The 10,474-nt window shown below is 25.2% G+C and overlaps 3 protein-coding genes across 3 annotated transcripts; all 3 read left to right on the forward strand.

The window, feature by feature from the left end:
• Nucleotides 1-24: 24 nt before the first annotated feature.
• Nucleotides 25-6,325, forward strand: DICPUDRAFT_74855 (uncharacterized protein; the record flags this gene model as incomplete). The annotated part of the gene is made up of 5 exons (XM_003283795.1): nucleotides 25-92; nucleotides 836-843; nucleotides 962-1,978; nucleotides 2,051-2,565; nucleotides 2,627-6,325. 5 exons carry the CDS (start codon nucleotides 25-27, stop codon nucleotides 6,323-6,325), a joined length of 5,307 nt encoding a protein of 1,768 aa, XP_003283843.1.
• Nucleotides 6,326-6,619: 294 nt separating this feature from the next.
• On the forward strand, nucleotides 6,620-8,906 carry DICPUDRAFT_96510 (uncharacterized protein; the record flags this gene model as incomplete). The annotated part of the gene is made up of 3 exons (XM_003283796.1): nucleotides 6,620-6,635; nucleotides 6,697-6,714; nucleotides 6,946-8,906. 3 exons carry the CDS (start codon nucleotides 6,620-6,622, stop codon nucleotides 8,700-8,702), a joined length of 1,791 nt encoding a protein of 596 aa, XP_003283844.1. The 3' UTR covers nucleotides 8,703-8,906.
• A 710-nt stretch (nucleotides 8,907-9,616) lies between these two features.
• DICPUDRAFT_147607 (uncharacterized protein) lies at nucleotides 9,617-10,423 on the forward strand (the record flags this gene model as incomplete). Its single annotated transcript, XM_003283797.1, has 1 exon — nucleotides 9,617-10,423. A coding segment is annotated over one exon (807 nt), but the record flags the coding sequence as incomplete, so codon positions are not given.
• Between the last annotated feature and the right edge of the window lie 51 nt (nucleotides 10,424-10,474).

Raw genomic sequence — 10,474 nt, forward strand, 5'->3', positions numbered from 1 at the left:
AAACAACAAAAAAATTATTGAGAAATGTATGTTGCCATTATTTTTTCGAGTATGGAAAGAGAAAAAAGATTAATATCTTATTGTCAATTTATGTAGTTTCATTGTTTTGGAATTCTAAAATCAAGCGGTTTAAAAAAAAAAAAAAAAATGTGCTATTGATTTTAATCATTAAAACCTTAAAATAGCTTTTTTTTTTTGTTTTTAATTTTGAGTGTGTTAAATGTAGTGGTGGGGATGGGTTGCGGGGGTTTGTTTTAAAAAAGTTATTTTTTTTTTTTTAATTTCAAATAATAAAAAATTAATATCTCATTCCAAGATAAAAAAAAAAAAAAGGCAAATATGTAAGTATATTCAATATAAATGAAAAAAAGAGAAAAACATCATAATTAATATCAATTAACAACAATACACACCCGTGTGTACCCACTTAAATTATATATATTAAACACATTACCCCACCAAAATAAATAAAAAAAATAAAAAAAAATAAAATATTAAAAAATAAATTAATTAACCAACAAAAAGGTCTCTTTATTGGAATGGAGTGTTAAATTTGTTTTTATATCATTTATTTTTGTGTGTATCACCAATTAAATTAGTTTTTTTTTTTTTTTTTTCTTTCTCTTTTTTTATTTTACTTTTTATTTTACATATATATAAATTTAAAACCTGCTCCTGTATTTATAAATATTTGTACTATATACATATATAGAACTATATAACCCAATAAACACAAACCATAGATAAATGTTTTATTTATTTTAATAATATTCGAAATAATAAATACGATGTTTTCAAAATTATTTTTTTTTATAATATTTTTATACTTTTGTAGAATTAATGGTAAGAAAATAAACTTTTAGTTAATTTTATTAATTTTTATTTTTTTTTTATTTTTTTTATTTTTTTTTTAAAATTTTTAAATTTTTATAATCGTGTTATTAATTTTTTATTTCCAAAGCTATAAATATTATATCAAAAACAGTTATAAAAAAAGATATTAGTATTTTAAATAGTGACTTATCATATGCATTATTCGATATAGAATTTGACGATGAAATTTTTATTCACGATAGTTTAGCATGTCCGAATTACAACTGTACTGATATTGTTAATGAGGGAGAAAGCGATTGCTCCTGCGACTATACGGACGAAAGTGATTGCCCCAAAACGAACGGTAGAGATCCAGCATGCGAACCATGCCCATCAACTTTTGAAGAAAAAATCGATAATATTTTATTTAAAGGTGATATGTGTAAAGGATTGGGCGGCACAACTAGCACGGTGATACCCCCATCAAAAACCAAATCAAATTTAAAATCAAATCAATTCGACAATTCAAGTTCAACTGAACCAGCAAATAGCTGGGTAGTATTGGAGTTAGATAAAGAACAAACTTTTACAACCGATAAAATCATAGAGTTTAGATATAAAGCAAATGCGAAAGAGTGCATGGGCATGTTTTTAAAAATTTCACCATTGGAGGGTTTTCCGATGTCATACTTTGGATCTTTACCATCAAAAGATTTAATTAGATTCATTTCTGGTTCAAGTTTACAAAGAAACGCTGTTTATAATATCTGTCCAAGTGATAACTGGGAAAAACAAGACCACTTTACCTATATTAAAAGTTGGACTACCGATACCTATTATATATATGTTGAGCCCCAGCAAGTACAAACCACTTTTACAATTGTTTTAAAGTCCTACCAAGTGCCTAACGATATACCCAAGCCAGAAGAAAGTTTGTGTCAAAACTTTTTAGATTCACATCGATGTATAAATGAGGGTGAAAATACTTTTGGTGAGCCCTATGGTCAAGATCAAAATCAATATTATACATTTCAGGTTTTTGAAGCATCAAATTATTTCTTTCAATTTCCATCAATTTTTTTAGGCAATTTTATATATATTTCAGATGATGATCAAATCAAATTTCCAAACAAAAACAATGCAAAATGGATCAAAGAGGATTCTTGTAAGTTTTTTAATCCCCTTAGATATTATTATTAAAGATAAATTGTTTTATTAATTTTTTTTATTTTTTTAGATGAAAACTATTTAACATTACATTTGGAACCAAAAAGCAAAGGCGAACCTTTAACAATATATTTATGTGTTACCACATTCAATCCAACAAACTATTCGTTTACAATAACAAGAGAAGGAATTCTTTATCAAAATAGTATTTATTCCCAGTCTTCACAACAAGGTGCTCTTTTATTATTATCATCATCAAGATTTCTCTCGCCAAGGGGTTGGTATTCTTTATGTATTGACTTTGCTGATTGTAAACCATTTTCAATTCTATACCCAAGACAAGATATAAATCCTTTATACCCTGTCCCTGTAGCACTTTATGATGCTGCTGATTTTGACTATAATGGTGTCAATCCTCCAAACGATATAGTGCTCAATAATACTTTTAGGCCAAGATCTTATCAATTTTCATTTTTGCTCTCTTTTAATAATGGAAAGGGTATTTCAAACGAATATCTATCTTTTGAGGATGCAAAGTCCTCAAAACTTGAATTTTTAAACACAATTTCGAGTTCAAATAAAAGAGTAATTATTTTATATTGGGTTCATAAATAAACTTATTAATTTATACTAACACTTTTTTTAGCCTTTAAATTTAATAGTAGATGGTTTCGAAGAAATAACAGTAAACTCATGCGACTATCTTAAATACAAATCCACACTAGGGTCAATTAAAGAGCCAAATAAGACACCCACTCTACAAGAATTAAACGATTGGAGATATCAACTTGGAATGCTAGAGCTTAATGATAATTGGATAGCATGCAACTCCAAAGCATACGATTTATTATCTTTTAAAACAATGGTTAAAAATATTTCAACATCATCATGCTCCTATCACTTTAATGATCATAGATTTAGTTTAGACCCATGCTGCAACTCAACTCTTCAATATTATCAATGCTGTAATCCAAGAGTTGTCCAAATAGAGGTGCAAAATTACCAAGATATTAACAAAGAAATGGTAATGGACCAATGCATTGATTTTGATTGTACAAAATCTGCTCTAGAAGAATATGGTGACTATCTTAGTGATGACAAACAATGTGATGTTCCATTTTATCAATCAACACAAATTCAATTGGCCTCATATAATGCTCTACGTTCATGTAAACCAAAGACCCCAAACTGCTTAACCAATAGTGACTGTTCAAAGTATTCTTTAAATAACGAAGTGGTAGAATGTGATTTATATACAAGAAGGTGTTTAATTGATATTCAAGTACTTGATAGAGAATATGTCGCATGTGTCATCAATAAACTTTCACCAGCAGTATTATATTCTTTTAGTGATAAAAACACCACATCATTAAACTTAACAGAAATTACAATCGAAAAGTATAATCAACATTTAGCAGATGATTGCATTAGCGGTGGTAGTTATCCAACTAGAACAACATATAAATATTCAACCGATACACCATATTATGGATACTACCCTATAAATGGGTGTTTGGACGAATCATGCTTAACCCATTATGACTCTGCATTCGACTATCAAGTATCGGGCTGGACATGGGAACCAGAAATAGATATTAAGGAGTGCAGTGGTTTTGGTTTTTGTCCTCGTCTAAATTGTAATTATAATTTTAAATATGGATTATCAGAGTATAACTCTACATCATCTTGTGAAGATGCATGTGACTCATTACCCTCAGAGTTTTGTGGCTATTGTTCAAACAATAAAGAAAGTGCATGTTTTGTTTCTACCGAAAATACAAAACAATCTTGCGAAGAAAAATCAGTTTGCTTATTAAAAAATGGGAAATATATTCAAGGTGTTACAAAAGAACAATGTGAAAATGAAAATGGTATTTGCTCACACCCATGCTCAAGAGAATGCACCAGTCTATTACAATCACCAATTTGTGTAACAAATGATAATAGTATGAATAGTTGCCTTCATTCTAAAAACGAATCTTTAGACCAATTTGAATGGGACCCAAGCTATCATTTCTGCCAAGTTTTGTCATTAACCAGTGAAGATAGTTGTGTATCAAGCGGATATATATGGAGAGACTGTACTAAACAACCAATAGACGAGTGTTATGGCGAATGCCGTTTAAGAGATATAGCCTGTAAAAACAAACAAGAATGCCTAGATAGAGGAGGAGAGTGTTCGGATACATTTTATTTCTCACAGAAAAGCTCAATATATTACCCAACTGGTATTGGCAAGTGTGTTAGACAACATACTCTAATATCACCAACAGGGGTAGTTGGATGTCAAACTGATGAAAATGATACACCAAATGGATGCTATAGTGTCGATCCAATTTATTTTTCAAAAAAAGAATGTGAAAGCCAACCAGGATATAAGTGGTGGGGCAGTGCAAGAAATAAAACAGATTGTATCTCCCAAATGGGATGCCGTATTTTAGATCAACAATCATTTACAAACCTACCATTCAACTACAAGTTTAATGAAATGGATGAATATCAATGCGAATCTTGTTATGAATCATTCAATACTTGGGCAAATAAATTCAATTGGACTGATGCAGTTTGGTTTAGTGGGGTTTATAAACAATTAAATTGGATATCCAACAAAACATATGTTCAAAGAGATATTAAAAAAGTATTTAGCTATCAAAGTTTTTATAATGACCTTAAAGACTCGACCGGTAAAATTATAGCAAACCTTTATCGTTCTCAAACTTATTGCAAAAAAGAAAGAAATCAAAATACATTAAACTCAATAGTTTGTGGGTGTTCATTTAGCGATTATTATTCTGGAAATGACAGCAGTAATAGCAATAATATTAGATCACTTGATGAATCAGACTACTCATCTAGAAAATGCTTTACCTCATCCAATCCATTACTAGGACTTGTTCGACAGTGTAATGGTGAAAACTCAACACTATCATTTGCATTTGGTAAAATTATATTACCAAACCTATTTGTTTCAGCTGGTTGCCAAGTTATTACCGTTTCACAACTCTCAAAAAAAACCTATACTTCATCAAGAGCTGATACCCTCACATCAAATTTTGTAAGCTATCAAAAGCCAGATAACTATGGTGTACTAAATCAAAAAGAAGGAATTATTGGTACACTATTAACTGATGGAATAATTATTAAATCTGATTACAGACTATCACAAGTTTTAATATGTTTTATCTTTTCTGAAAATCCTCAAATTTCAAAATACCCAGTATTTGACTTTGGATATATCCCACCAAACCAATCTATAAAACCATATCCAATGGAAGCAGATATTTTTGAACTTAATAAAAATGGTACAACTTATAAATGCATAGAAAGCGATGTTGAATCCAATTCAACATTTTTTTTAATGAACAGAAAAGAAGATTGGGAAAACGAAGATAAACAAGTATTTGACTCACCAACAGTTTCTTTATTATATATTCTAGCAACTTTATTTTTGGTTACAACATTGTATGGAATTTATCAAATTATTTTTATTACTATGCAGCTAAGAATCGACAAGAAGAACCTCAATACATCTCATTTATTAATTGTATTTGTAACCCTATTCATCTTTTTACGTTCAATTTATTTTTTCATAATGCCAAAAGGTCTATTATTAGCAAGCCCTGTGGGTGACTATATTTTAGTGGTACTCCCAACCTTTCTTTACTTTACAGCGTTCTCATTAATTATTGTATTGTGGTTTATAATCATTTTTTTGGTTTTAAAAAACAATCCATCAGGCAACTTAACAAAAAGATTATATACAATTGTATTTATAGTTAATGTGGTATTATACATTTTATTCGTTTCAATTGTAATTGTTTTTCAACTAACAAAGTATACACCCAACAACGAATGTGGCTCAAGAATTATAATAGAAGCAAAGAACTCGAGAGCCCAAACCACAGTATCAATCTTATATGCAGTAATACAGGTCTTTTTATCTCTTGTGCTAAGTGGATCATTTATTTATCTTGGGTCATCAATCTACATGACAATCAAAAGAAACAAATTAACAATTAAAGGAAAACTGGTTAAAATATTCGTCCTCACAATTGTTTGCTCTGTAACATTTTTTTTACACTCTATCTTTATTTTAATTTTAGAAGCCACAAATATCTCAAGTATCGCCCTTAGTTTTATAGGTCTTTTATTAACCGAAGTTCTTCCTGCAGTATGCATTTTCTTCAGCTACGATCAAAGAACTCAATTAAATGAATATAAAAAGAATTGTAAAAGAGAAAACTCAATTTCATTATCTAGAAAATCAAACTCTATTGGCAAAAAAGAAGGTTCAAGTACGCCCTCAGATAAAAGTAGTAGTAATATAGATTTAAATGTTAATTAATTAACTTTTATATTTTTTTTTTTTTTTCCTCAATCAAACATAAATTAAAAATAAAATAAATCATTTTGTCTGTGTGAAAAAATGTGTGTAAACTATTTATTTTTATTTTTTTTAAAAAATTTATCTTTTCCTTAAAATGGAATTTAATTTAAAAAAAAATTTTAAAAAAAAAAAAAAAATTAAAATAAAATTAAACATTATTTTTTTTTTAAATTTATCTTTTCAAATTATTTAAATATTTTTTTTTATTTTATCAAACTAAATTATAATTTTTTATATTTATTAATAATAAAAATGTTTAAAAATGCCAGTAATTAATATTTTATTTTTATTTTTAAATTTAATTTTTATAACACAATGTAATTTTATAGATTATCCAAATATAAAATGTAAATATTATAAAAACTTATAAATAAAAAATAAAAAATTATTTAAATAAAATAATAAATTTAAATTTAAAATAATAAAGTATTTTATAAAAAAAAAATAAATAGTTAAAATTATAAATTTTAAACTATAAATTATAAAATATAAAATATAAAATATAAAAATAAAAAAATAAAAAAAACGTTATTAAATAATTTTATTTAAAAAAATTTTAATTTTTAAAATATAAAAAGACTTTAAATATGACGGAAATAAAATAACGTATAGGACCGAAAATTCTTCAAGTTTTTATAAAAACATTACGTTATACGAAGATATTGGGTTTAGCAAAAAGTCACTAACTCTGCCGTTCATGTGTGAAATAGTCAAAGATGGCGAAGAGAAATCACCAATTAGGCACTGTACACTAGATTTGAAGTTATATGAAAAAAACGAACTATTTGCAAAGTCAATAGATTCATGTATTATATTTCAAAATGAAACAGAGTCAGAATGTAACATAGTAATAAATAGAAATCACCAACTATATCCCCTAATTATAAATAAAATTACACCCCCAACCAGTGGAGGATTGGTCGAATTAAATGGCCATTACTTGTCTTTAGATTCAAATTATTTATTGTATGATAGAAATAACGATGAATATAAAATTTTAAAACAAATACCCTCAAAAAGTACAAATAATAATAGCAATCATAATGATAGTAATAAAAATATAATTGAATCTATTTTTTTAGAGATACCACCAGGATCAGGGAAAAATCATTCAATTATTTTAAATAGAAATTTCAAAAAAATATATAACTTTGACTATCAAGAACCTATAATTTATAATAGTAGTAATAATTTAAACACCATTACACTATATGGATCGAATTTTTATAATAATATCAACTTAACAAAACTAATAATTAACAATCAAATAATAGATTCAAATATAATATCCATTGATCATAATAAAATAATTTTTAATTACATAAATAATAAAAAATATGATCAGCTAAATATACAAATAATAGTTAATGATATTATAAGTCATGAAAAATATTTTTTAAATTTTAATAATAATAATGGCTATGGCTATAACAATAATAACAATCAAATAATTTTTAAAATTAATGATTTGTCCAAATTTAAAACCCACAATGGTATTTTAATTTTAAATGGCAATAATTTTAATAATAATAAATTTAAATATAAAATAATAATAGAAAGTGATGGAAAAATAAAAAGATGTTCCAAAATACAAGTAAACTCCACAAATATTATAGCTTTATTACCTGATGGATATGGAGATAATAATATTGTCAAAGTGTATTATAATGAAAAAATAATAGAAAGCTCAAAAAAATTATCATTCAATTATTTAAAATCAGAAATAAAAAATGTCAGTGGTTTAAATAGAAATGGTGGAGTTATAACAATTTATGGTGTTAATTTCGCGAATCCATTCAAGGCATATGTAGGTGAAGATTTGTGCAGCACACCAAAATTAATTTTTCACAAAAATTCAATTTTTACGAAAAATTCCAAACCCAAAAATAATTATCAGTTTGATAAAATCACGTGCTATATTGGGCCAATTTTTAATGAGGTGTTGGAAAAAGAAATAATAAATTTAGAAATAAATAATAAAAACTCAACCTATATTACCGAATATAAAGATGATAGTAATAATAATAATAATAATAATATTTATAACAACTTAAATAGTGAAAACAATAATGACAAAAATAAAAAAATTGATTCTGATGGTGAAAATAAAAAAGGAAATAATTTTAATAATAATAAACAACATTATAATGAATCAAAAATTAACAAAAATAATATTCACCCTCCCGGAACTCTAGAAACTCAATTTTCTGTTATTATAATAATAATCATTATTTTTTTGTTTTTGCTGGCTCTTAAAAAGTATAAAAAAAAAACGCACATTTATAATCATGCTTCTATTAATAATAATGGTAGTGCAAACAACAAAAGCAAATAATAATAATTAATATATATCAATTTCATAACCGTATTTAAACCAATATCAGTAATTATCTGTCATACAAGTATTTTTATATTTTTTAACCACAGAATATCATCATTTGCAGAGAGACCAAATCAAAAAAAGGATTCACGCAAGATATTTAATACAAAAAAATTAAAAAATTAAAAAAAAAAAAGTTAAAAAAAAAAAATAAAATTTAAAATAAAAAAAAATATAATTATAGGTTTTAGAAAAATAAAAAAAATATTTTAAAATTATAAAATAAAAAAAAAAAAAAAAAGTTTTTTAAAACAATTTTTTAAAAATATATTTTTAAAAATGGCCTTATGAAAGACCATATATGGTTTGAGCCTCAATAAAAAAGACAGATCCAAATGTTGCAACCTAATTACATTTATATATAATTTATATTGTAATTTGTTTATATTTTTTTTTTTCTTTTTTTTTTTTAACAGATTAGAAAATACCGAGAGTGAGCGAACTCTCTTAAAGTTTTTTTTTGTAGCTGGTTTTAAAAGAAAATTAAAATTTGTTTTTTTTTTTTTTTTTTTTATTATTTTTTTTTATTTCTTTTATTTATTTTTTTATTTTTTTTTTTAACGAAAAAAGATTTTATATAAATTGCAAAGCATTGCTCAAATATTTTTTTTTTTTTTAAAATCGAATCAAAACAAACAAATAGAAATTATTTATTTATTTGTTTTAATTTTATTTATTTATTTATTTATTTATTTATTATTTCATATTTTTTTTATAATAATAATAATAATAATAAAATATTTTTTTCTTTTTACTTAAATTTTTTTTTTTTTTTTATAAAAATTTTTGTATAAAAAAAAAATCTTCAAATTAAAAAAAATCATAAAATAACATATACCACCACCCACATAAAATTACAATATAAAAAAATGGAAACTTCAACAAAATCACATTTATCCATAAATGATTCTTCAAAAAATCTATTATCCATTTCCAATGAATCATCCAAATTATTAATAATACATTACAACAATATGAATAATTACACACCTTGCAACAAAAACTTCATAAATAACAATAATAATAACAATAATTATTATAACAATAACCAAAACCAAATGGTTCCATTTTTAGATCTTTCACCAATTATTAGAATGGAAGAAAGAGAAAAGGACCAATTAAAATTTAAAAGAAATATCGAACTAATCGAATCCAATGAGGATTTTACAATCGACTCACCACAAAAAAAACAAAAAACATTTAATTTTGTTTTCGAATATCCTCAACAAAATAAAAAATCAATCCAAAATAACCTCACTAACAATAATAACAATTCACTTTTTAATAATAATAACACCAACAACAATAATATTTATTTAAATAGCTACAATAATAAAAAAATACAAAAAGTGTTAAATAATTTAAATAACAACGATAATAATTTAAATAACATACACAACATAAATAAAGATATAATAATAAAACAAATCCAACAAGAAAAACAAAAAGAAAGAGAACAAAGAAAACAACAAAGAAAACTAGAACAACAACAAAAAAAACTACTTCAACAACAATACCAACAACAATACCAACAACAACAACAACAATTAAATAATAGTAACCATTGTAATATTAGTCAAGATTCTGCTGTTTCATCGCCCGCTGCCACCGTCCCAGCTTCACCAAATAGTGGTACTGAAGCCAACTCAAAGAAATGTAACATACCTCATTGTATAGTGTGTGAGCAAGGAATCTCGCCATGTTTCGAATATGAAAAACCTTTCTGG

This window comes from Dictyostelium purpureum (genome assembly GCF_000190715.1).
Source record: "Dictyostelium purpureum unplaced genomic scaffold DICPUscaffold_14, whole genome shotgun sequence".
In the NCBI taxonomy this organism is placed as follows: Eukaryota; Evosea; class Eumycetozoa; order Dictyosteliales; family Dictyosteliaceae; genus Dictyostelium; species Dictyostelium purpureum.